The 27,443-nt window shown below is 49.4% G+C and overlaps 1 protein-coding gene across 2 annotated transcripts; it reads left to right on the top strand.

The window, feature by feature from the left end:
* The first annotated feature begins 2,726 nt into the window (after nucleotides 1-2,726).
* Nucleotides 2,727-27,443, top strand: LOC115660373 (C-factor-like). Of its 2 annotated transcripts, none has more exons than XM_030581730.1 (6): nucleotides 2,727-2,961; nucleotides 7,059-7,110; nucleotides 9,082-9,269; nucleotides 10,146-10,307; nucleotides 14,423-14,545; nucleotides 26,543-27,443. In XM_030581730.1, exons 1-6 carry the CDS (start codon nucleotides 2,815-2,817, stop codon nucleotides 26,765-26,767), a joined length of 897 nt encoding a protein of 298 aa, XP_030437590.1. In that variant the 5' UTR covers nucleotides 2,727-2,814; the 3' UTR covers nucleotides 26,768-27,443. The 2 variants fall into 2 exon arrangements, with proteins under 2 accessions (XP_030437590.1, XP_030437591.1); XM_030581731.1 differs by lacking the exon at nucleotides 26,543-27,443 and adding an exon at nucleotides 23,997-24,224 and having other exon boundaries at nucleotides 2,735-2,961.

The raw sequence follows: 27,443 nt of genomic DNA, 5'->3' as shown, positions 1-27,443 counted from the left end.
TGGTCTACACTACGGGTTTATACTGAATTTAGCAGCGTTAAACCGAATTAACCCTGCACCTGTCCACACAACGAAGCCCTTTATATCGATATAAAGGGCTCTTAATATCGATATCTGTACTTCTTCCTGACGAGGGGAGTGGCGCTCAAATCGGTGTTGCCATTTCGGAATAGGGTTAGTGTGGCCGCAATTCGACGGTATTGGCCTCCGGGAGCTATCCCACAGTGCACCATTGTGACCACTCTGGACAGCAATCTGGAGTCGGATGCACTGGCCAGGTAGACAGGAAAAGCCCCGTGAACTTTTGAATTTCATTTCCTGTTTGCCCAGCGTGGAGCGCTGATCAGCATGGACTATACGGGAGATACTGGATCAGATCGCTTTATGGGGAGACAAATCTGTTCTGTCAGAGCTCTGTTCAAGAAGTCGAAATGCCAAAGCATTTGAAAAAATCTCCAGATAGAGGCCACAGCAGGGACTCAACACAGTGCTGCGTGACAAGCGTAACGGAAAGCCAAAGAATCAAATGGACGCTCATGGAGGGAGGGAGGGGGTACTGAGGACTCCAGCTATTCCACAGTCCCCGCAGTCTCCGAAAAGCATTTGCATTCTTGGCTGAACTCCCAGTGCCTGAAGGGTCAAAAGCATTGTCCCGGGTGGTTCAGGGTATATGTTGTCAATTTACCCCCTTCCCTCCACGAGAGAAAAGGGAAACAAATCGTTTCTCACCTTTTTTCAATGTCACTGTATGTCTACTGCATGCTGCTGGTAGACACGGTGCTGTGGCGCTGAACAGCAGCATCCCTGTCCATTCCTTTCCTGATGGTAGACGGTACAAAAGGCTTGGAAACCATCCTCATCATCCCGTGAGTGCTCCTGGCTGGCCTCGGTGAGGTTGGACGGGGGTGCCTGGGCAACAATGGGAATGACTCCTGGTCATTCCCAGCAGACAGTGCAAAAGGATTGAAAAACATCCTCATCATAGCAACTGGGGGCTGAATTCCTCACCCCCCCCTTTCATGTCTAATGAAGATTCTGGACTGCCTGGACTATCATAGCAGCGGGAGGCTGCTTCCTCCTCATTTTATCTCACTAAAAAGTCAGTGTTTCTTATTCCTGCATTCTTTATTACTTCATCACACAAATGGGGGGACACTGCCATGGTAGCCCAAGAGGGGTGTGGGAGGAGGGAAGCAATGGGTGGGGTTGTTGCAGGGGCACCCCCTAAAATGGCATGCAGCTCATCATTTCTGCGGGATGTCTGGTGCTCTGACCCGGAGTGGCCCATTTGCTTCTCTGGTTCTTTAGTAGGCTTGCCCAATAGTCTAGACAGGACTGACTCTATTTTTAGACAAAACATAAAGAAGGGACTGACCTAGGGAGTCATTCCCATTTTTGTCCATGCACCTCCGACCAACTTCAGCGAGGCCAGCCAGGAGCACCCATGACAGCAACAGACGGTACAAAAGGATTGATAACCATCATTGCCAATTTCCAATTGCAGACAGTGATATAGGGCTGGTAACCATCTCTGCCACCTTGCAAAGGCAAATGAATGCTGCTGTGTAGCACTGCAGTACTGCCTCTGTCAGCAGCATCCAGTACACATACGGTGACAGTGACAAAAGGCAAATCAGGCTCCATGGTTGCCGTGCTATGGCGTCTGCCAGGGCAATCCAGGGAAAAAGAGCATGAAATGATTGTCTGCCGTTGCTTTCACAGAGGAAGGATTGAGTGACATTTACCCAGAATCACCCGCGACACTGTTTTGGCCCCATCATGCATTGGGATCTCAACCCAGAATTCCAACGGGCGGGGGAGACTGCGGGAACTATGGGATAGCTATGGGACAGCTACCCACAGTGCAATGCTCCGGAAAGAGATGCTAGCCTTGGTACATGGACGCACACCACCGAATTAATGTGCTTAGTGTGGCCACGTGCACTCGACTTTATACAATCTGTTTTTAAAAAATGGTTTCTGTAAAATCGGAATAATCCCGTAGTGTAGACATACCCTCAATTATCACTTCAAAGGTTTTTTTCTCCTGCTGATGATAGCTCATCTCTATTGATTGGACTCTTCCAGTTGGTATGGCTATTTCTACCTTTTCATGTTCTCTGTATGTATAAATATCTCCTGTCTGTGTGTTCCATTCTATGCAGCCGAAGAAGTGAGCTGTAGCTCACGAAAGCTTATGCTGAAATAAATTTGTTAGTCTCTAAGGTGCCACAAGTACTCCTGTTCTTTTTACCCTAGGACAGTTTTTTGCACTGACTCTCCTTTCCAGTTCTCTGATTATTGTTTTGTTTAACAAACTTTGCTCCATTTCCCCTCCTACCCTTTCTAGATCTGTGCAAGTCCACTGAGCTACATAGCACACTGGATCTGCAGTTTCAGGCAACCTATGCCGATGTACTCAACTGAACATACAGCTAAAGCAAGAGAGACCACAGAGAAGTTAGTGATGAAAGAAAAGGCTTTGAGGTATCCTAAGACCTTAAGAATGATAAGAAAAATAACAGGGATTTTCTGTCCCAATGACTTGCAGCTGTTCAGACAGCGAACTCGTGTTTCACCCTCATGTCCACCAACTCAGCTCTTGTTTATTCCGGATATTCATCAAAGGAGTCATTTTCTCAAACACAGCATAAGCTTTTCAAACAAACATACGCCTCCAATGAAACTAACAAAAAAGATGGGCGGGGACTCAACTGAGTGAAATCAGATCAGGGAAAATGACACAGCCCAAATTTAACTGAACTTACAAAGAGAAGGAGACTGAGAGAGACTAGAGGCAGCTGCAAAGAGGCCATGGCAGGGTTTCATGTCCGTAGTGTCCTGGTGACTGGATCCAATAGGGGAATTGGCCTGGAGCTGATCAAGCATTTTATTGGGAAACTGAACCCACCAGAAGTGATCTTTGCCACCTGCCGGGACCCAGAGGGAGTGCGAGCGCAGGTGAGAAGCAGCCTTTTTTGCTTAGCTGAACTTTGTTTTAGAAAATGTTCCCCCAAAGGGCATGGAATAAAAGCAGGTTTAGATGGCAGATCCCATAAGGGCTGAGAGAGTCTGTAATATGGTTTCCCAGCTGTATGTTCCCCTCCACTCCTGAAACCTCCTGCCCTCTTAAAACAAGGAACCTTGCAAGTTTCAGTAGGAGGCCTGATTTGGACTGACCCCAGTTTTACCCAACCTAACAATACTGGGCCAGATTCTCCACTGCCCTGCGTCTTATGCAGAGTGGGTGTGAGGTGCTGCCATTCTGTTAGCTCCCCTCCAACACACACACAGACATTCTGTCTGCCTCTGTCCCCAGATCACCCCCACCCATTGCTGCTCAGACATTGCTTCTCCTCTCCCCTGGACACTTATGCAACTCTACTGCTGCACGTTAACTATACGCAGCTCTAGTGCACGCTGCATCACTCGCTTGTCCCCATTATCATTATCTAGCCACAGCTAGAATGTCACAGATATGTAATGATGGCAGGGAGCCTGACACATTGCCCAATCAGATTCACGATTTGTTACAGATCCATAGGCCTGTTATGCCAGGGGTCGAAGGCAGACCTGGCTAATGTTCAGGCTCAGTATGGGGAAGGATGCTGCTATTCAAGAAATGCTCAGACATCTGAATCCAAAAAGTGCACGATTTCTGCCCAACCACCTCACCTCCTCTGAGACCCCAGCCCTCCTTCCCCAACAGTGCTGGGACCACCCATTAACCCTTGATGTTGCTGTGGGGGAAGTGAGATTTTCCTGGTGTCCCATAATCCTTCCTATAGTGGGCGCTCTTCCTGTGATGCTTCTTCCTCTCTGGCTCCTTGCACAATAGACATTTGGGCTCGGGCTGCAACTTGAGCTCTGAGACCCTCCCACCTCGCAGGGTTCTACCGTCCAGGCTCCAGTCTAAGTATGAACATCTACAACAGAATTAAGCAGCCTGTTGGAATGGTCCAGCCAGAGGTGTTTAATTGCAGTGTAGACAAACCCTGCGAGGGTAATAAACTAAGTTCCCTCTAAGCTGACCCCAGCCCCAGAGCTGCCCCAGCAGAGAGAGGCACCTCTCCCTTGTGCCCGGAGCTGCTGCAGCGAGAGAGAACTGCAGGGAGTCCTCTCTCCCCGATGCAGCCCCAGGGCAGCCTGCACCCCAAATCCCTCATCCCCAGCCTCACCCTACTGCCCTCACCCCTGCACCCCAACCCTCTGCCTGAGCCCTACCACCACCCCAAGCCCCTCATCCAGTGGTGAGCTGCCAGTTCGCACTAGTTCACAAAAATCAGTTGTTAAATTTAGAAGCTGGTGTAGAACCGGTTATTAAAGGGGCCGTCGGGTGGGCAAACTCCGGTCTGCGGGCCACATCTGGCCCACGGGACCCTCCTGTCCATCCCACCTGAGCTCCCAGCTGGGGAGGCTCCCCCAGCCCCTCCCCCACTTCCCTCCCCCCTCACAGAGCGCACTGCACACCACCAGCGCTAGCACTCTGGGCAGCTCTGCAGCTCCTGCCGCTTTGAGCAGCATGGTAATGGGGCCGGGCCGGGGCTGGGAGGAGCGGTTGGATAAGGGGCAGGGAGTGGTTGGAAGAGGTGGAGGTTCTGGGGGGGGCAGTCAGGGGATGGGGAACAGGGGTGTTGGGTAGATGTGGGAGTTCCAGGAGTCTTTCGGGGTAGTGGTGGATGGGGTTGGGGCAGACAAGGGACAGGGAGTGGGGCAAGTTGGATAGGGGATGGGTTCCGGAGGCTATTTAAAAGGCCGGGGCAGCAGAAGCAGGGGAGTCCTTTAAATAGCCCTTAGAGCCCTGGGCTGCTGCTGCTACCCTGGGGGGGGGGCATTTACCTTACAGGGTGGGCTGGGGCTGGCTCTGACTCCCTCAACCATGCCCCTTCCACCCTAGGCCCCGCACCTCCCAGGGGCCAGAGCTGGCCCAAGGGTACCGGTAAGTCACTGGACTTATAAAAGCAGCAAAGAATCCTGTGGCACCTTATAGACTAACAGACGTTTTGGAGCATGAGCTTTCGTGGGTGAATACCCACTTCCTCAGATGCATGTCATGCATCTGAGGAAGTGGGTATTCACCCACGAAAGCTCATGCTCCAAAACGTCTGTTAGTCTATAAGGTGCCACAGGATTCTTTGCTGCTTTTACAGATCCAGACTAACACGGCTACCCTCTGATACTTGTCACTGGACTTACTTTCACCCCTGGTCTCGGGAGGGGTTGGTCAGGGGACAGGGAGCAGGGGGGAGGGTTGATGGGTTGCAGGTTCTGAGGTGGGCAGTTGGAGGCAGGACGTGGGTTGGGTTGGGGTCGGATGGTGGGGGAGGACAGGCAGGTGGGGGGGTGTACTCACTGCGCAGTTCCCTACCAGGCCTGTGGTGGTACTTCAGCACCAGGGGGGGGAGGGAGGGGGACTTCACTCATTCCAGGTGAAGGACCCGTCCCTGAAATGCCAACGAAAACCTGGAGCACGTGAAGACCACCCCTGCCGCCAAAGTGATGCCGAGGACCCAGGAGGGAACCAGTTATTAGGATTTTGGGAGCTCATCAGTGCCCTCATCCCTGGCCCCACCTCAGATCCCACACATGCAGCCAGAGCCTGCACCCCACAGAACCCTCCCAACCCTCTGCCCCAGCCCTGACCCCCTCCTGCACTCCGAACCCCTTGGTCCCACCCCTGCCACACATCACCTCCCTACGGGTGCACATAAAATTCATTCCGCACATGGATGTAAAAAATTAGAGGGACTATTGGTACCAAGTGGCTCCTGCTCTCCAGCAACTGTCTTCAGGGAGGTTCCCAGTGACCCCGCCTCTCCGAATCTGCCCACGACTTGTCACGGAGGGGCCGGCCAGAAGCCAACATCTAGAGCTGGGCGAGTAATGGGTATTTTAGTTTGCTGGCAATTCCAAAAAAGCAGACGAACAAAAATATTGTTATGGGTCACACGAAAAACAATTTTTACAAAAATGTTAGAAATTCGGAAAAAGCCTATTTCAGGTGAAATAAAACGTTTACTTCGATCTGAATCAAAATGTTCTGATTCTGAGCAGTTTTAAATGGTTTGGAAGGTTTTTTTCAAAATAAAATTACAGGAAATTTCCAAACAAAAGTGTTTCGAACCAAAATATTGAAACATTTTGATTTTTTTCAGATTTCTCTAGAAATCACCACAAATTCACAAGCTCTTTTGGTGTTGTCAAATCTGCAACTTTTGCTCAAAGGAGTTTTGGCCAAAAATTTTCACTCAGCTGTGCTGATATCCCCAGCCAGTCCCCCAACCCCCGTATGACAGCAATGGGGCAAAAAGGGTTTCTGCGCTACTACTTTATCACCACCTGGTGCTAAAAGATGCACCTTTACTACTTCACAGCAGCCCGTAGGGAGATCTGGGAGGTTCCGTAGCTGTTTCTCAAAGGTCTCCACAGAGCAATTACTAAAACATGAGCTGATCCCCAGTACCTGCTCCAGGGGGCTCTGGAATAAGAGAAAAATCTGTCAACAGGAGTGAGTGATGGGTATGGGGGAGCAGGTGAGTGATGGCTGGGGCAGAGTTGGGAGAATGGGGGAAAGAGGAGAACTGATAGAGAGGGGCTGAGGGGATGGGGAAAGAAGAAGAACCAGGAGTCAGGTTAGCAGGGAGGATGGATGGGGGATGAGGAGTGATGGACAGAAAAAGGGAGTGAACAACATGCAAGGTGTGTGGAAAGGAAAAGCCAGCTGAAGGGCAGAATGGATGGGGAACAACATGGGGTAAGGGCCCTAAATGGGAAAAGCTGGGACTTCATATGCACCTACTCTGATTTTTTGGTTCCATGATCACCCACACTATTCCCATGGTCTTCACTCAGAGCAGTGTCCTGGCGCTCCCAGGCATTACTAACGGCCAGCCACAGTGTCAGCTTCTGCTCTCTGTTAAGCTCACATACCCCATTGAAATGAATGGGATTGCATGTGGGTGACAGCAGAATCTGTGCCATAGGGCTGTGGGTGTTCTTGGTGCCAGGGCTCTGGCTGATGGGGTGATGCACATAATACTTTTTTTTTTTTCTTCCAGGAACTAAAAAATTTGGCTTCCAAGCACCCAAATGTTGTGATTCTGCAGCTAGGTATGTCCTCAGTGCATTTCTCCTGCCAACCAGCACGCTGCAGACACTGCAAGGCCAGCTCTCCGTTAGCTGCTTTCTGATTCGCAGTCTCTGCTCTATGTTCTCTATGACCCTTTCCACATCCATTCTTTTCCAGCGTCCTAGTACAGCTAAACAGACCACAACTTCTTAGTGCACTGCCAGTGTCAGTGGATCGTAGTTCCTCATCGCTGAACAATGCATAACGCACAGTTACAGAGGCTGCCTGCCTCGTTTGGTATCTGTGCCAAACACTGCACCTGGTTCTGCTCCCTTTAAATCAAAAAGATGTTCTGTCGCTGAGTCCAGCACAGGAACAGGACTGGATCATGCTCACCTTTGTGAGAACTGCAGTGAGAGAAGATGACAAATGAAATCTCAGCCAAGCCTAGTGCCTGCGAGAACAGTCTAGATTGACAATATTACGGTAGAATATGCCTGAATATTCCTTATACAACATGCCCTAAGGTGGGGTGAGGCTGTCATAGCAACAGAACTTATCTACTAATACATGACCAAACAATATAAGGTGTTGAATGAGGTTACATATTGTGGAATCATTCAGCAGAGATTAGGTGATTATAGTTTCCAGACCCATTCCAGTCTTAGTACAGTTTTTCCTCCTCCCTTCTAACTTTCTCAAAAATAAATCTCCCTTAGCCTGAGAATTCACAAGATTATTCTCCAGACAGAAGTGGTTTGTTGTGTTTTGTTTTGTTTTGTTTTTAGTCTGTTGTTCACCCTCGCATGTATGCAGATTCTTCCTTAGATTGTGACCCGGGTTTTAACAAATTCAGGTGAGAAAATGTCTTTGGTTTACATTGGTCTGAATTTCAAAGAGGCCATTTATAGTTTCTGAGAGCCTGATTATGAAAGGAACTGAGCACATGCATCTATCAATGATTTCAACCAGACTTCTCAGCACCTCTGAAAACCAGGCCCAATGGTATCTCAAGACAGGCACCCAAAATTAGTGGACACTTTTGGCCAAGATCACAAAGGAAGTCTATGGCAGAGTTGGGATCCCGATCACCTGGTTCCTAACCCAGTGTTTTAATCATAGGACATAAACTCTAAGCTCTTAAATCCATATTTAAGCACCGGAATAGACATGAACTACTGGCTTTCAGTGGTTGATCAAGCTACTAATATTCAGGTGCCAAAATACGACTGTAGAAGACTAACTTTAGCCATTCAAGTTTGACCATTTGTAGCATAAAACTGAAACACGAAAACACTTGGAAGTTCTCAGTAAGGTTGTCCATGATTACCATTAATTAACTTAGAGAAAATCTGTAAATTAGCACAAAGCTAGTTCTGATAAAACAGCTTTAAATTGGCCCAAAGAGTCATTAGACATTGTTTTCACCTCTCTACTGCACAAATCACCATCACATCTTCAAGGTATGTAGTACAATGTTAATGAGGGTAGGTGCAGCCATGAAAACACTCATTCCAAATTTTCCCCTTGCTTTCCAGAAGATCCTTCCTTAGCTTGCATCCAAACCCATACTTCTAAGTGTTAAGTGGCATTATGTGAGTCTAATTTTGCACTTACAATCTACTCAATAAACTCTTATTGCACTGAAGTCTCCAGTTCATTAACCTAGAGATGTTGCCAGGTCTGGACTAACTTGTTCTCAATTTAAAATGCCTGAACTTTTCACCTGAAACAGGAAATCCCGGACTGAATTTGTGCTCCCTGCTCTGACCTCGGGAATGGAGCGCACATTCTAACAGTGATGTGGTTAAAATTGGGCTGCAGGTTGTGGGCGATCCATCAGAGTTAGGAGTGAGCCAGGCCTCTGCTCAACATCTTAACTGAATTCTGTGTCAGTTGTCTCTAGAGATGGGCTTTTAACCAGGCTACCATAACTGTGGCTGTATTTATTTCATATAGTATCAGGAATGTATCAAACCATGCTCATAACCAGTCCTGTATTCTCTGTCCAGAAGCTACAGACTCAGCGAGCATCAAGAGCGCTGCAAAGAAAGCTGAGACCCATCTGGGAGGAACTGGCCTAAATCTGCTGATAAATAATGCTGGCATTATGCCACCAAGCACACTTGAGTCAGCCACTCCTGAAGATATGTTAAGCGTCTATAACACGAATGTTGTTGGGCCACTGTTAGTGACCCAGGTAAGAGTCCAAAATGTCATTTTAAAATGAAAAATTAAAATGTTTCAATTTTTTCAGAAACGTTGCATTTTTCTCCAAAAAGAACAATTCTGTGAAATTGCCATGAAATTGTGAGATATTGTGATGTCACTGAATTTGCATTTTTCACTGAAAACAAGTTTTGGTCAAAAACTTTTGCTCAGCTCTGCTTGCAGGTGCCAAACCAGACCTGCTCTGAGACCTGGGGAATCTCAGGATTCCAACCTGGGGAGGTAACGGCACAAGGTGTAACACCTGATGGGGGGCACTCAGAGACCAGAGAAGGGGTCAAAGGTGCAGCTGCCCTGGTAACAACTGACATGCTCCATTCACTTTAATGGGGTGACACAGGCCTAACAAAGAAGAGAATTTAGTGCATCCACTTTTTATGCCATTGGTGATCCAGACATTGCAAGCCTCATCTAGAGCCTTATTATTAATCAATTAGTATTATTATTACTTATACAGCATTGTAATTGGACCAGGCATTTTACAGCTGGCAACATGCAGAGCAGAATAGAATGCAGCTCTCACACTAAAGGGTTTATAGTATGAAGACACAAACAGATTCAGGACAGACAGTGGCATTTTAGGGACATTCTAGGTGGTAGAAGAAACAGAGCAGGTGGTGGTTGAGGAGTGGCTTGAAGGCGGAGATGCTCAAAGATAGTTAATTAGGAAGCTGTTCCTAGCAAAAGAGGTGCCGTGAAGGCAGGTGGGAAATGGGGAGTGGGAAGAGGAAGCAAAGGGGGAGCCAGTTGGGGGAGCACAGGAAGTAGGATTCAGGTGCAGGCAGATTTAGGTATGAGAAGCTGGTGAGTTTGTTATCAAGGACAAAGTGACCCAGTGTCTCCCCAGGCGTTCCTGCCCTTGCTGAAGAAGGCTGCCCTGGGAAGCAACCAGAAAGGGATGAGCTGCAGCAAGGCGGCCATTGTCAACATCTCCACTGTTCTGGGATCCATTGAGAAAACTCCTGAAACGTTCTCCTTCGTGCCAGTAGTCTCCTACCGCTGCAGCAAGGTATGTCTCTCCCAGGCTAACCAGTCATGGGATAGTCACTGAATCTCATATTTCTCAGCCTGAAGATAATGAGTGAAGGTAATGACCATTCTGAAACAGTTACATCCACGATGCCCCCAAATGTAGTGTATTTAACCCCCAATAGGAAAGGTGGGTCTTTGCCCACTTCTTGTGACTGGTCCATATAACAGAATAACCTTCCCTGCAACACCCAGTGAGAGAAGAAGCAGAGGGGGACAAAGAACTCCTAAACCTTCTTCCTCTCCAGTCCCGGGACAGAGGCATGAAGAACCCCAGGCCCTGCAGCTGGAGCAGTGGTCAAATGGGGAGCAGAACTGATGTCAGGCTTGGGGGGCAGAATTAATTGCTTTACAGATGATAGACACCCACACACTTTTTTCAGACTGCTACAAGCACTGACTGTGAGTGCATAGTTATCGATTTCACTCTGGGATGGGATGTAAAGTTTTGCCCCCTTTTCCTTGGTAGCATAACAGGGACCATCCTCAGGCAGATATAATCCACCAGGGCCGGCTTTAGGAAGTGCGGGGCCCAATTCGAACAGTTTTGATGGGGCCCCGGCAGGTATGACTTAAAAAAAACAAATAAACAATCAAACAACATACCACATGTAAAAAACCACGAGGGGCTTGTACTCACCGGGCGGTGCTCCGAGTTCTCGGCGGCACTTGGGTGGCGGGTCATTCACTCACTCCAGGTCTTCAGCGGCACTGAAGGACCCGCTGCCGAAGACCCGGAGCGAGCGAAGGACCCGCCACCGAAGTGCCGCTGAAGACCCGGTGCACCGCCAGGTGAGTAAAAATGAAAAAGGCGCCTCTAGCCAGGGAAGGGATTCTCACTGGGTGCGGGGCCCTCTTAGGCGCGGGGCCCAATTCAGGGGAATTGATGGAATAGGCCTAAAGGCGGCCATGTAATCCACCATACTGGCCAGACTCCTGAAGCAAGATGGATATGGAGCTACAAAGCTGTTCGAAACTTCATACTCTCCCTGGGAAGTTTGCTGCCTCACAAGTTCCACCACACTTGGCTCCAACGCTGCTAAGTCTCTTGATCTTACAATCTCCTATTGTCTCCACTCCACAACTCGTAAATGCCCATGTGCATTGAGCTCCCAATGGGGATGTTCTCACCACGGGTCCAGTGGTCATCTTGATGGAATTTCTTCCTGCATGTGCACGCTGCTTCTCTCTCCAACAGCCCAAGCTTTGTTTTAAGACCAATATTTTTCAGCCACCTTATTGCTCACCTGAAGGGTCCTAAGGTGCTGAGCAAACCCTGGGGGAATTCTGCACCAAAAAAATAAAAAGTCTATGCCAACATTTAAAAATTCTGAGCAAAACATTTTACAATTGTGGAAAATTCTGCATTTTATTTGTCAAAATAACACAATATAATCATTCCAGTTTCAATTATTGTTGTAATTTATTTCAAAATACTGTCAACAAGTATGTCAACAATATAGACAACAGCAATAAAGATTCCCCAGGAGTAGAGAGTTAATGAAACCCCTATGACAACCCAGTTCTAGTTGAAGGGTGATGGAGGAGGCTGTGTGGGGCCCCCAAAGCCCAGACACCTGCACTCACTTCCTCCCAGAGCCCAGCTGTGGGGAACCCCCACAGCCCAGACACCCCCATCCTGCTAGAGCCCAGTTGTGGGGCATCCCCTGCCCCAGACAACAGCACTCCCAAAGACTTTACTCCCCCCAGCTTTTTTACTGGCCTGGCAGGGGATGTGGTGTGGTGCCACCCTGACTTTCCTTGCCCCTTTCTAGAGCTGGCTGGATCTCCCAGGCCCTCTTGTGTCCTCCAGAGGATGAGTATCAGGCAGAGCATGCAGCCTTCAGCCCAGCCAGGCTGGGCGCTCCAGCTCCTCTCACTGTGAGAGTCCAGCGGCCCCTAGTGGCGGCCAGCAGCTCTGCAGCCCCAATTTTGTGAGGGAAACAGGGAATTCTGCGAAATTCTGCACCAATTTCCCCAGGAGTAAAATGATGAGCATAAGATCCACGCAAAAGGTCAGGCGCCTTAGGCACCCGGACATCCCAACACAAGTGCCTGCAGATGTCTGGAGTGCACAGCATTGTGAGATCCTTCAAGGATCTGGTATTTCCACTGCTATGCTGAACACAGCCAGAATTCCACTCTTCCAGGCTCCCATGCTCACTGTAACCGCTCTCTCCCTGCTCTGACCCACCTCCCATTGAAGTGTAAGTCGGGGAATGGTCCTGCTGTTATGGGGAACTTTCCTGGCTATACATTACACCAGGGGTTCTCAGACTTTTGTACTGGTGTGACCCCTTTCAAATACCAAGTCTCTGAGTGCGAACCCCCTTCTACATTAAAAATACTTTTAAAATATATTTAATACCATTATAAATGCTGGTGGCAAAGCAGGGTTTGGGGTGGAGGCTGACAGCTCACGACCTCCCATGTAATAATCTGGTGACCCCCTGAGGGGTCCCAACGCCCAGTTTGAGAACCCGTGAACTACACCATTAGAATTCGCTAGTCAAAGGACCTGAGTCCTCGCTCTCACTCCCTTTACCCAGAGGCCCTGGCTTGCGGAGACCCCATCTACTCTCATCTGTGCAGAGTCCTTGTAACCCTGACAAGACTAGGCCCAGGATTCCTGGGACTCGACCCCCAATCTGGTTGTCATACTTAGGACAGGGCTAGAGTGTTCCCCACTCCGGGGTACTCTTTCTGCTCCGGACACTTCCCTGACCAACTGATCATTGCATATAGTTCAAAGCAAACATGATTTATTAAACAGCAAGTCATTAAAAATAAGGAGAAACTGGGAAAGGTGAAAGGAAAAACCATCACTCCATTCTGTGGCACAGGGGAACCCCAAGCAGCTGTTGCTGGAATGCATGGGAAGTGCACAGTCTGTTCCTCACATATCCCAGGCCCCTGCCCAGGTCCTGGCTGTGCTGCAGGGATGCTGCGGGTCAGACACTGACTCGGGCGATGGCCACATGCCTTCAAGTTCTAGGTGGCAGGGCCCTTCCCCCCAGTGTTGTCCTCCCATGGGGGTTATGATCCCCCTCCTAGTGCAGCCTGCAATGCCTCTTGATTGGTGGGGTCTCCCTGTGCTGGACCCTATGCCCAGGAACCCCCTCACTCTGCCCAGCTGCTCCCTGCACCTGGCTCCAGATGGCTCCAGCCCCAGCCCCAGGTTGAGCTCCAGCTCCACTCTGCCTCCGGCCAGGGCCGGCGCTTCCATTGAGGCGAACTAGGCAATCGCCTAGGGCGCCAGGATTTTCGGGAGGCGGCATTTTGCCGGGGGAAAGGGGGGGAGGGCTGCAGGCGGCTCCGGTGGACCTGCTGCAGTCATGCCTGCGGAGGGTCCATTGGTCCGCGGTTCCGGTGGAGCTGCCGCAGGCATGCCTGCGGACAGTCCACTGTCCCGCACAGCTCTGGTGGATCTCCCGCAGGCATGCCTGCGGCAGCTCCACCGGAACCGCGGACCAACGGACCCTCCGCAGAAATGGCTGCGGCAGCTCCACCGGAACCGCAGGAGCGGCGCGCAGGGCGGTGAAATGGCTGTGCATCTAGGGCGCGAAAAACTCTAGCGCCGGTCCTGCCTCTGGCGCAGCTCTGACTCCAGCTCTCCTTAGCTTGGCCCTGCTCTGGCCCAGCAGCTCCAGCTCACACAGAGGATGGGACCCCCTGCCTTGTGACTCCCTCATTGGCCTGGCTGACCTGTCAATCAGGTTGACCTGGAGCATTGGCCTCAGTCAGTCAGTCTCAGGATCCTGATTTCTCTTCCCCTTTCTTTTGGTACTGGGAGATGGCCCACCACAAATCCCCCCTGAGTGTCAGTAAAGGGGCAAAAGTTCCCTTACAGAAGGCTCCTTCCTCTCGTCTTCGCTCTGCTGCCTTTCCCTTGCCCCAGGATCTTCTTCCCCCTGCCACTACAGCACTTCTCCCCTCCCACAGCCTGGCTGAATCCCTCAGTTCCTGGCTATTCAGGCAGTGAATGTGGATCATTCCCAGATGCAGCGTCCCCCACATGTGAATGAGCCGGGTCTGGTGGGTCGTGCCTGGGGTTGCTGTGGTTCTGCCTCAGCTCACCATATGCTTCGCCTCCAGGCGGCGCTGAACATGCTCACAAAGTGCCAGTCGATGGGATACAAGCAAGACGGGATCCTGTGCACTGCACTGCACCCAGGCTGGGTGAAAACTGAGCTGGGAAACTTTCAACCTAATGTGCAGGTAATTATGGCTCCCAGCAGAGAAATTGTCTGGGGAAAGGTGAGGATGCACCAGCATTTCCTTTTACTCAGGGATCCTTCTGCTGCCTCTGCTGTGATATGTGTGTTGGCAGGGAAAAGGAACTAGAGCCAGATACTAATACAGCCATAATTAAATCATTTGCTCAGGAGAAAAATGGAACATTCACAGAGGATCCACCATCCTTCAGGCCACATCATTCATGAAATAAAATTGAAGGACTTTCAGCAAAAACAGGCTTATGATGCTACACAGCAGGGTATGGAGAAAGCCTTCTGCAGCACACACTACTCAGCCTCGTCTACCCCAGTGATACTTAGGAAATACAGGACCAGCGTATCTCCACCAGAGCTAAGCAACAGCGTGAGGGCCAGTGTATCCCAGCTGCTGGTGTTTCTATGGCTGTAGTATGTAGGCCTGCTCTGGATGGGGTTAGACAACAGGAAGCTAAAAGGGCCAATTTCCAGTGCATGCGGGTTTGCTCACCTTTGTTAGCACTGGGGAAGCTGAACTGGTCCTAGTGCAATGGTGTATGTCCCAAAATGGGTTTGTGTAGCTGCAGCCTCTGAGTCATCCTCAGGTCTTGAAATCAGTGTTTTCCAATGACATACCCATTCCATTTTTATGTAAGTCCAGAGCTCCACCCTGTCTGTCCAAACACTGAGATTTGGACAATGTTAACCATGGTGTCAAAGGGTGGCTGGCTCTTTAAGGGGAGTTAGGCTCAGCCTTACCTGTGGCAGATCAGTGACCCCCCAGCTGAGACTGATCAGCTAGGGACCAGGTGATTAGAAAAGCCAAGAGGGTCAGTTGGGGTAAAGAAGCATGGAGACCGGTGGGAAGCCCCCAGGTCAAGGTAAATCACTGTTGGGAGCAGGGTATGGCTCTCTGGCAAGTGGCCTGTTGAATGGAAACCTTTAGGAGTTAGACAAGCCCCTACACAAGACTCCAGGCTAGGAGGAAGGGACACTTGATTGAGCTGCACTCGTTTTATATGGAAAAGAAGATTCTTTAGGCCAGGAATTCTCAGACCCCTTCAGGCAAGTGGGATCCAAACCGGTTTCGGATGGTCACAACCACCTTCCTTGCTAGAATCATAGAATAACAGGGTTGGAAGGGATCTCAGGAGGTCATCTAGTCCAACTCCCTGCTCAAAGCAGGACCAATCCCCAACTAAATCATCCCAGCCAGGGCTTTTGTCAAGCTCGACCTTAAAAATCTCTAAGAATGGAGATTCCACCACCTCCCTAGGTAACCCATTCCAGTGCTTCACCACCCTCCTAGTGAAAAAGTTTTTCCTAATATCCAACCTAAACCTTCCCCACTACAACTTGAGACCATTAGTCCTTGTTCGGTCAGCTGGTACCACTGAGAACAGTCTAGATCTAGTCTCTTTGGAACCCCCTTTCCGGTAGTTGAAAGCAGCTATGAGATCCCCTCTCGTTCTTCTCTTCTGCAGACTAAATAATCCCAGTTCCAATCAGCCTCTCCTCAGAAGTCATGTGCTCCAGCTCCCTAATCATTTTTGTTGCCCTCTACTGGACTCTTTCAAATTTTTCCACATTATTCTTGTAGTGTGGGGCCCAAAACTGGACACAGTACTCCAGATGAGGCCTCACCAATGTCAAATAGAGGGGAATGATCACATCCCTCGATCTGCTGGCAATGCCCCTACTTATAAAGCCCAAAATGCCATTAGCCTTCTTGGCAACAAGGGCACACTGTTGACTCATATCCAGCTTCTCATCCACTGTAACCCCGAGGTCCTTTTCTGCAGAACTGCTGCCTAGCCACTCGGTCCCTAGTCTGTAGCAGTGAATGGGATTCAGGGCCGGCTCTACAGTTTTCGCCGCCCCAAGCAGTGCGCCAAATTGCGGCCCTGGGCGGCGGGGGCAGTCCATGTGCCCTTAGGGCGGCAGGCGCGTTTCCGCAGCAGCGGCAATTTGGCGGCAGCTTCTATGTTTAGCTGAAGCCGCCCAGACAGCTAAACATAGAAGCTGCTGCCCAATTGCCGCCACCGTGGAAACGCGCCTGCCGCCCTAAGGGTACACAGACTGCCCCCGCCCTCCGTGGCGGCAATTTGGTGCGCTGCTTGGGGGCAAAACAAGGGGGACTGCCGCCTCTTGCAGATTGCTGTCCCAAGCACCAGCTTGGAATGCGGGTGCCTGGAGCCGGCCCTGATGGGATTCTTCCATCCTAAGTGCAGGACTCTGCACTTGTCCTTGTTGAACCTCATCAGATTTCTTTTGGATCAATCCTCTAATTTGTCTAGGTCCCTCTGTATCCTATCCCTACCCTACCCTACTTATCCTATCCCTACCCTCCAGCATATCTACCACACTTCCCAATTTAGTGTCATCTGCAAACTTCTTTCTCCACAGAGGGCTGGTCACCTCCTCCCCATATTGTGCTGCCCAGTGCAGTAGTCTGGGAGCTGACCTTGTTTGTGAAGACAGAGGCAAAAAAAGCATTGAGTAACATTAGATTTTTCCACATCCTCTGTCACTAGGTTGCCTCCCTCATTCAGTAAGGGGCCCACACTTTCCTTGACTTTTTTCTTGTTGCCAACATACCTGAAGAAACCCTTCTTGTTACTCTTAACATCTCTTGCTAGCTGCAACTCCAAGTGTGATTTGGCCTTCCTGATTTCACTCCTGCATGCCTGAGCAATATTTTTATACTCCTCCCTGGTCATTTGTACAATCTTCCACTTCTTGTAAGCTTCTTTTTTGCGTTTAAGATCAGCAAGGATTTCACTGTTAAGCCAAGCTGGTCTCCTGCTGTATTTACTATTCTGTCTACACATCGAGATAGTTTGTTCCAGGAACCTCAATCAGGATTCTTTAAAATACAGCCAGCTCTCCTGGACTCCTTTCCCCCTCATGTTATTCTCCCAGGGGATCCTGAGGAGAATAACATGAGTTCCCTGAGGGAGTCAAAGTCTGCTTTTCGGAATTCAAGGGTCTGTATTCTGCTGCTCTTCTGTCTTCCTTGTGTCAGGATCCTGAACTTGGCCATCTCATGGTCACTGCCTCCCAGGTTCCCATCCACTTTTGCTTTCCCTACTAATTCTTCCCTGTTTGTGAGCAGCAGGTCAAGAAAAGATCTGCCCCTAGTTGGTTCCTCATAGACTCATAGACTCTAGGACTGGAAGGGACCTCGAGAGGTCATCGAGTCCAGTCCCCTGCCCTCATGGCAGGACCTAATACTGTCTAGACCATCCCTGATAGACATTTATCTAACCTACTCTTAAATATCTCCAGAGATGGAGATTCCACAACTTCCCTAGGCAATCTATTCCATTGTTTAACTACCCTGACAGTTAGGAACTTTTTCCTAATGTCCAACCTAAATCTCCCTTGCTGCAGTTTAAGCCCATTGCTTCTTGTTCTATCATTGGAGGCTAAGGTGAACAAGTTTTCTCCCTCCTCCTGATGACACCCTTTTAGATACCTGAAAACTGCTATCATGTCCCCTCTCAGTCTTCTCTTTTCCAAACTAAACAAACCCAATTCCTTCAGCCTTCCTTCATAGGTCATGTTCTCAAGACGTTTAATCATTCTTGTTGCTCTTCTCTGGACCCTCTCCAATTTCTCCACATCTTTCTTGAAATGCGGTGCCCAGAACTGGACACAATACTCCAGTTGAGGCCTAACCAGCACAGAGTAAAGCGGAAGAATGACTTCTCGTGTCTTGTTTACAACACACCTGTTAATGCATCCCAGGATCACGTTTGCTTTTTTTGCAACAGTATCACACTGTTGACTCATATTAAGCTTGTGGTCCACTATGACCCCTAGATGTCTTTCTGCCATACTCCTTCCTAGACAGTCTCTTCCCACTCTGTATGTGTGAAACTGATTGTTCCTTCCTAAGTGGAGCACTTTGCATTTATCTTTATTGAACTTCATCCTGTTTACCTCAGACCATTTCTCCAACTTGTCCAGATCATTTTGAATTTTGACCCTGTCCTCCAAAGCAGTTGCAATCCCTCCCAGTTTGGTATCGTCCGCAAACTTAATAAGCGTACTTTCTATGCCAACATCTAAATCATTGATGAAGATATTGAACAGAACCGGTCCCAAAACAGAACCCTGCGGAACCCCACTTGTCATACCTTTCCAGCAGGATTGCGAGCCATTAACAACTACTCTCTGAGTACAGTTATCCAGCCAGTTATGCACCCACCTTATAGTAGCCCCATCTAAATTGTACTTTCCTAGCTTATCTATAAGAATATCATGCGAGACCGTATCAAATGCCTTACTAAAGTCTAGGTATGTCACATCCACCGCTTCTCCCTTATCCACAAGGCTCGTTATCCTATCAAAGAACGCTATCAGATTAGTTTGACACGATTTGTTCTTTGGCTATTCCCTATCACCTTACCACCTTCCAAGTGTTTGCAGATGATTTCTTTGATTACCTGCTCCATTATCTTCCCTGGCACAGAAGTTAAACTAACTGGTCTGTAGTTTCCTGGGTTGTTTTTATTTCCCTTTTTATAGATGGGCACTATATTTGCCCCCTTCCAGTCTTCTGGAATCTCCCCTGTCTCCCATGATTTCCCAAAGATAATAGCTAGAGGCTCAGATACCTCTTCCATTAACTCCTTGAGTATTCTAGGATGCATTTCATCAGGCCCTGGTGACTTGCAGGCATCTAACTTTTCTAAGTGATTTTTTACTTGCTCTTTCCCTATTTTCTCTTCTAAACCTACCCTCTTCCCGTAAGCATTCACTATACTAGACATTCCTTCAGACTTCTCAGTGAAGACCGAAACAAAGAAGTCATTAAGCATCTCTGCCATTTCCAAGTCTCCCGTTACTGTTACCCCCTCCTCATTGAGCAGTGGGCCTACTCTGTCCTTAGTCTTCCTCTTGCTTCTAATGTATTGATAAAAAGTCTTCTTGTTTCCCTTTATTCCCATAGCTAGTTTGAGTTCATTTTGTGCCTTTGCTTTTCTAATCTTGCCTCTGCATTCCTGTGTTATTTGCCTATATTCATCCTTCGTGATCTGACCTAGTTTCCATTTTTTATATGACGCCTTTTTATTTTGTAGGTCACGCAAGATCTCAAGGGTAAGCCAAGGTGGTCTTTTGCCACATTTTTTATCTTTCCTAACCATCGGAATAACTTGCTTTTGGGCCCTTAATAGCGTCCCTTTGAAAAACTGCCAACTTTCCTCAGTTGTTTTTCCCCTCAGTCTTAATTCCCATGGGACCTTGCCTATCAGCTCTCTGAGCTTACCAAAATCCGCCTTCCTGAAATCCATTGTCTCTATTCTGCTGTACTCCCTTCTACCCTTCCTTAGAATTGCAAATTCTATGATTTCATGATCACTTTCACCCAAGCTTCCTTCTACTTTCAAATTCTCAACAAGTTCCTCCCTATTTGTTAAAATCAAGTCTAGAACAGCTTCCCCCCTAGTAGCTTTTTCAACTTTCTGAAATAAAAAGTTGTCTGCAATGCAGTCCAGGAACTTATTGGATAGTCTGTGCCCCGCGGTGTTATTTTCCCAACATATATCTGGATAGTTGAAGTCCCCCATCACCACCAAATCTTGGGCTTTGGATGATTTTGTTAGTTGTTTGAAAAAAGCCTCATCCACCTCTTCCGCCTGATTAGGTGGCCTGTAGTAGACTCCCAGCACAACATCACCTGTGTTTTTTACCCCTTTTAGCCTAACCCAGAGACTCTCCACCCTTCCGTCTCCTATGTCCATCTCCACCTCAGTCCAAGTGTGTACATTTTTAATATATAAGGCAACACCTCCTCCCTTTTTCCCCTGTCTATCCTTCCTGAGCAAACTATACCCATCCACACCAACATTCCAGTCGTGTGTATTATCCCACCAAGTTTCAGTAATGCCAATAATGTCATAGTTGTATTTATTTATTAGCACTTCCAGTTCTTCCTGCTTATTACCCATACTTCTTGCATTTGTATAAAGGCATCTAAGATACTGGTTTGATCTTGCCTCCCAGCTTTGCCCTGACCCTCCTTCCTCTCTGCCATTATAGCCCGTGCTCCCTCCTGTTTCCAACCCATCTCCCAGGTCTTGTTCCCCACTTACCTGTGGGCTTTGCTCACCTGTCCCCGTCGAACCTAGTTTAAAGCCCTCCTTACTAGGTTAGCCAGTCTGTGCGCAAATAAGGCCATTCCCCTCTTCGAAAGGTGAACACCATCTGTTCCTAGCAGTCCTTCCTCAAATAGCATCCTGTGGTCGAGGAAGCCAAAGCCCTCCTGGCGACACCATCTTCGCAGCCAGGCATTCACCTCCACGATGCATCTGTTTCTGCCCGGACCCCTACCTTCAACAGGAAGAATCGAAGAGAATACCACCTGCCCTCCAAACTCCTTAACCCGTACTCCCAGAGCCCTGTAGTCACTCTTGATCTGCTCAGCGTCACATCTCGCAGTATCATTTGTGCCCACATGGATGAGTAGCATGGGATAGTAGTCAGAAGGCCGGATAATCCTCGACAGGGCCTCTGTAACATCTCGGATACGGGCCCCTGGCAGGCAGCATACCTCCCGGGATGAACGGTCAGGGCGACAGATGGGTGTCTCCGTCCCCCTCAGCAGAGAGTCTCCAACCACCACTACCCTACGTTTCTTATTATCAGTGGTGGCAGCAGACCTCCCAGCCTTAGGGGTACGAGGCTTCCCCTCCTTAACTGTTGGGGGTGATTTCTTCTCTCCTGTATCAAGAAGAGCATAAAGGTTATTTTTTACCACAGCAGGAGGGTTCGCAGCAGTGGTGGAGCACTGCCTGCTGCTAGAAGTAACCAGCTGGCTGTGTGTCCCCCCCGAGCCTCCTCCTCCACTGGTGTGTCAGATACACCCTGAGCCATCTCCTCCTCCACTGGAGTGTCGGTAGTCCTGTCAACTGGGACAGCACCATCAGCTGTCTCCACATGGATATTGTCCAGGAATTGCTCATGGATACGGATGTTCCTCAGCCTAGCCACCTCCTCCTGTAGCTCTCCCACCTGCTGCCTGAGAGATTCCACCAGTAGGCACCTTTCACATTGGATGCCACCCCCAGCCTGGATATCAGTAAGTGGAAATTGCAAATTACCGTCTTTGCAAGCCCACACCAGAATCTGGGTAAAAGCATCCATGCTTTGGTGCTCTGTCTGGCTACAGGCGCAGGTGGAGGAGACAGAAGCAGTGCTGGCACAGGTGTTGCGGGTCCTCCTCACCATTGTAAGCCTCCCTCTGTCAAACTCTCTCAAATTCCTGTCTACAGCTCCCTGTCGGCTCTGCTCTGCTGTAAACAGAAAGGTTTTCGATGTGGCTCAGTTTACAGGTTCAGGGGACCAATGGGTCACAGATGAGACCGACAAGGGACCCCCCCTCCCTTCCTACCCCCCTTCCAAACTCCCTTGCAAAACTTCCTGTTAGCAGCTCCTGTTCCTCCAGCATTTTGACCAGGAAATTATTCTCTAGGCTTGCCAAAAACTTCCTGGATTGTCTGTGCACCGCTGTATTGCTCGCTCAGCAGATATCGGGGTGGTTGAAGTCTCCTATGAGAACCAGGGCCTGTGATCTAGTAACTTCAGTTAGTTGCCAGAAGAAAGTCTTTTCCACCTCACCCCCCTGCTCTGGTGGTCTATAGCAGACTCCCACCACGACATCACCCTTGTTGCTCACACTTTTAAACTTAATCCAGAGACTCTCAGGTTTTTCTGCAGTTTCATACTGGAGCTCTGAGCAGTCATATTGCTCTCTTACATACAATGCAAATCCCCCATCTTTTCTGCCCTTCCTGTCCTTTCTGAACAGTTTATATCCATCCATGACAGTACTCCAGTCATATGAGTTATCCCACCAAGTCTCTGTTATTCCAGTCACATCATAATTCCTTGACTGTGCCAGGACTTTCAGTTCTCCCTGCTTGTTTCCCAGGCATCTTGCATTTGCATATAGGCACTTAAGATAACTTGCTGATTGTCCCACTTTCTCGGTCTGAGACAGGAGTCCTCCCCTCTTGCACTCTTCTGCTCGTGCCTCCTCCTGGTATCCGACTTCTCCACTTACCTCAGGGCTTTGGTCTCCTTCCCTGGTGAACCTCCTTTAAAGCCTTCTTCACTATGTTAGCCAGCCTGCTTGTGAAGATGCTCTTCCCTCTCTTCATTAGGTGGAGCCCTTCTCTGCCTAGCACTCTCTCTTCTTGGAACACCATCCCATGGTCGAAGAATCCAAAGACTTCTCTCTGACACCAGCTGCGTAGCCATTCGTTGTCTTCTCCAATTCAACGATCTCTACCTGGGCCTTTTCCTTCCACGAGGGGGATGGACAAGAACACCACTTGCACCTCAAACTCCTTTATCCTTCTTCCCAGAGCCACATAGTCTACAGTGATCCACTCAAGGTCATTCTTGGAAGTATCATTGGTGTCCACGTGGAGAAGCAGGAATGAGTAGCTATCCGAGGGCTTAATGAGTCTCAGCAGTCTCTCCGTCACATCGTGAATCCTAGCTCCAAGCAAGGAGCACACTTCTCGGTTTTCCGGTTGGGACAGCAGATAGATGACTCAGTCCCCCTTAGGAGGGAGTCCCCAATGACCACCACTTTGGAGCGGTGGTTGTGCAACCCCCATCCCTAGGACAATGCATCTCATGCCTTCCAATCGCTGGAGTCTCCTTCTGCTCCCTTCCCTCGGATGTATCATCTAGTTCACTTTCCGCGTTAGTACCCATGGAGAGAACTTGAAAATGATTACTCACCTGTATCTGCATTGCTGGTACATGGATGCTTCTCTTTCTTCTTCTGGAGGTCACGTGCTGCCAATTTTCTTCACCATCTTTCTGTCCCCACTGAGCAACTTGCTCTGATTTTTGAGAATGTTGTGCCCGTAGAAGCATATTCTGACATCTGTCCAGGAAGTCTTCATTTTCTTTTATGCAATGCATGGTTGATATTTGTTTCTCCAGACTTTGAACCTTCTCTACCAATATGGGGACCAGCTTGCACTTTGTACAGACAGAGTTACTTCTGTCCTGGGGAAGAAAGACAAACGTGGCATATCCTGTGCAGGTCACAACAGCTGATCGCTCACCATCCATATTACCTTCCACAGCTGTTGCAGTAACTACTCAGAGAAGCCTGCAAGATAAAAGTCTCAGTGGGCTTTCCCCAGGCTAACTCCCTCTGTTAGCCTCTCCACTGTTTGCCGCTCAACTGGTTCGCAAATGGCTGCCTTTTTATAGCAATCAGGCCCACCTGGAATAAAGCACTCCCAATTCACACTTTTCAAACAATCAATGGCCAGATAGAAATCCAAGGTATCTGGCCATCTTTCTGTTGGAATGTGGGAGTCACCATATGGAAGAGGTTGAAAACCCCCAGCCAGCCCTGGATACTTAGTGCTTGGAGAGGAAAGTGCAGCTGTATTCCATCTCATGCTCTGGTGTGAATGTTGCAGGCAGACCTGACGGTGGACGAGAGCGTGAGTGGGCTCATGAAGGTGATTTGTGACCTCTCTGAGAAACACCATGGTATCCTGGTGAGCTGGGAAGGAAATACCCTGCCCTGGTGAGAACCCTGCATGGAGGTGTGAAGGAATCAAGCGGCAGCATCTGCTGAGCACTCTGGCACCTTTTGGTGCATCTGTCATGAATGTGGATGAATAAAAATCACTCCCTTGTGTTGAGTCTCTCCTCAGTGGTGCCATGGGGCAAGATACAGCAATGGGACACAAACCAAGGAACAGAACTACTTTAAAAGAGCAAATCCTTCACTTAGCGCCAGCAGTGCAGAGAGCCCCACCTCAGCAGGGCCGGCTTTAGGAAGTGCGGGGCCCAATTCGAATATTTTCGGTGGGGCCCAGCAGGGATGACTAAAAAAAAAATTAAGTAAAAAAAAAGCCTTTCATTTCTTAGCAACCGGTTACCTATGAAAAGTTCTGATTTAAGGGGTGTGCCACAGTATGTATTTTTTGTACTGCTAGGATTACCATACATCCATATTTTCCCAGGAATTCCCCAAAATTCCTCCCAGATGGCGATTTAAGAACCAAAAAGCCTGACATGTCCGGGAAAATACAGATGTATGTTAACCCTACCTAAAGTTCTTTTTGAAAAAGATGGGCCTGAACTAGAACTGAGCTCCGTTTCACATGTGTGGGTCCCCGCCAATCCCTGGGGGTGTGCTAGAGTGACCAGATGTCCCGATTTTATAGGGAGAGTCCCAATTTTGGGGTCTTTTTCTTATATAGGAGCCTATTACTCTCCACCTCCATCCCGATTTTTCACACTTGCTATCTGGTCACCCTAGGGTGTGCACGTGTGTGGGTCCCAGCTGCTCCCTTCCCCCCTCATTGAAGCAGGTGTGCAGGGTTACTGCCCTGGGAACTACAGGACACCAGTGGACATGGGGCTGGCTGGAGGCAGGGCAGAGGTGTGGGGCTGGCTGGAGACAGAGGGCTCTGGGGTGGCTGGCTTCAGGCAGGGCAGCAGGGAGATGCAGCAGGGGTGGGCTGAAGACAGGGCGGGGGGGTGCGACAGGGGTTGGCTGTGGGCAGGGGATGCGGGGCTGGCTGGAGATGGGCTGGCTGCAGGCAGTGGGTGCAGGGCTGGCTGCAGACGGGCTGGCTGCGGGAAGGGGGTGCAGGGCTGGCTGCGGGCAGAGGCTGTTGCGGGTTGGGCAGGGGGTGCGGTGCTGGTATGGGCAGGGGTTGCGGGTACCGGGGGCACAGCCCACTCTGTACGGTAAGTGCCCCCTTGTCCTCCCTCCCCCACTGGGGTAGCAGCAGCAGCCTGGCGCTCAGGGGATATTTAAAGGGCCCCTGCTTTTACTGCCCCGGTTCCTTAAATAGCTGAGGGAGTCCTGGGGAAGTGGCACGGCTCCAGCAGCTGTTTAAAGGGCCAGGGTGGTAGAAGCAACGGGAGCCCCAGACTTTTTAAATAGCCCCCAGAGCCCCGCAGCCCTACTCCAGGGTTCCAGCAGTGGGGCTCTGGTGGCAATTTAAAGGGCCTGGGGCTCCAGCCCCTGCTGGGAGTCCCATGCCCTTTAAATTGTCCCCCTGGGGAAGCCGGGCCACTCCAGTACAGTGCACCGGCTCTTGCTGGTACATGGTACCGGGGCTTGGGCATGGGGCCCTCTTAGGGGTGAGGCCCAATTCAGAGGAATTGGTTGAATTGGGCTAAAGCCAGCCCTCCCTACCTGCAACACAACTGCAGTTCCATTGGCTGAGGGAGAGCCTGCCCCAAGCCACCCTTCACACCATACACACTATGCCAGCTTTCTCACTTCCATTTAATGCTGGCCACCCCACCCCACCAGAATCCACCACCACTACAAACACTGCATTCTGCTCTCCATACTTTCATGTTGGCTGGGTCCCCCACTGGACTGCTGCACTGTCTGCTGCCCTCCTGGTGCCAGTTCCTGTAGCTCTGGACCTTGCCATTCACCCTCGCCAGTCGAAGAGCTGAAACTCATTGGGCTGATTCTGCCAGGGCCTTCCTCAGCTCAGTGGCATCACTATAAATTCCCAAACACCATACCAGGGATGAGGTGGAGCACACTCCAGCCAGGCAACCCTGAGCCGAGCTCAGAGGAGGAAGCAGCTGTGCAGAGGAGCTGTGCATTGGCAGCTGGAACAGGGGGCAGAAAGAAAGGGCTGCCCATTTGGGGTCATGATAAGGAAATGCTATGGCACTAGGGCCCAGGAGTCCAATCTCCTTCCTAGTGTGATGAACAGAGGGTCTCCATCTGCCAAGCTGGGTGATAGGTTCATTTCATCCATCCGAGCTCCTGTCCCTGTGGCACGTCGAAAAGCCCGGTGGCCCTGTGGCAGCACCCCCAGGCTTCAACCCTCGTGTTCTGGGACTCCGGGCCGGTGGCTATATTGAGCAAACCTCTGGCTAAGTCAGACTCGAAAGCACTCTGTGAGATCTCCCCATTTGGCCCCCTCCCATGTTCCCTGAGGGAACCTGATCAGAAGAGTTCCTATTTCCATCTCCATAGCACCAGCATGCCTCTCAGAGAAAGACCTTTCTCCAGTGGGACCACACCTCTGTGACATGCCCAGTAACAGGAACGGCCATTGTATACAGTACTGAGACAAAGGGGAAGGCTCAGCTAGAACCTGCTCAGACAAGGGCAATCGCCATTTCAAAAGATGTCAGGTTTCAGACTCTGCAACCACTGTTATATAATTACAACAAATCTTGTACAAAGTGTGTCAAGTAAGATGTCTATAGCAATGTTTTGATTTTCTGAATATGATTATACTATTTGTATGCATGTATCATTTTTGTATTTTAAGTTTTGAGTATTGGCTTTATACCTGGATTTCAAATGTTTGCTCCTGGGTAGCACCCACAAGGTATTTAGCCAGCACGTTGTGAAGGAACTATTCAAGTTGAATGGCCCATTAAAGAACATTGGCCTTTCTACACTTAATGGACTTTCCTGTGAATGTTCCATCTGCAGTATAGGTAATGGTTTTGCTGTGACTAAGCAAAATCATGTGACTCCAAAAACCATCTAGTCACCTGTAATTTTTCACAGTGAGAACAATGGGTTTCTCTTCATTGAGAAAAGCTATAAAAGGCCCTGGCAATGTCTCCATTTGGCCTTTTTCCTGCTCAGACCTCTGGACTATGGACTTATATGAATGGGACCGTTCTAACCAAAGGACCGAGGACCAGCTAGTGATTTAGAAGCAACCAGAGAATTAGGCGATGTCTACACTACACAGCTTTTAGTGACATGGTTGTGTTGCTACAGCCGTGCTGCTAAAAGTCGTGCAGTGTAGATGCCGTTTGTCAGTTCTGCTGCAAACAATGCACTATTCATGCTGACACTTGTCATGGCAAAACTTTTGTCTTTTACAGGGAGAGGAGGGAGGTAACACCTCTGAAAG

Source organism: Gopherus evgoodei, chromosome 12, assembly GCF_007399415.2.
Source record: "Gopherus evgoodei ecotype Sinaloan lineage chromosome 12, rGopEvg1_v1.p, whole genome shotgun sequence".
Taxonomy (NCBI): domain Eukaryota; kingdom Metazoa; phylum Chordata; order Testudines; family Testudinidae; genus Gopherus; species Gopherus evgoodei.
Note: the sequence above shows the minus strand (reverse complement) of the source record. Positions and strands in the feature narration are given on the sequence as shown.

Excerpts from the sequence above, each read along its gene's own strand:
- LOC115660373 (XM_030581730.1), top strand. The coding sequence starts at position 2,815 with ATGGCAGGGTTTCATGTCCGTAGTGTCCTGGTGACTGGATCCAATAGG. Across the intron at positions 9,270-10,145 it reads GGCCACTGTTAGTGACCCAG|GCGTTCCTGCCCTTGCTGAA; the intron begins GTAAGAGTCCAA and ends GTGTCTCCCCAG. Across the intron at positions 10,308-14,422 it reads TCTCCTACCGCTGCAGCAAG|GCGGCGCTGAACATGCTCAC; the intron begins GTATGTCTCTCC and ends CTTCGCCTCCAG.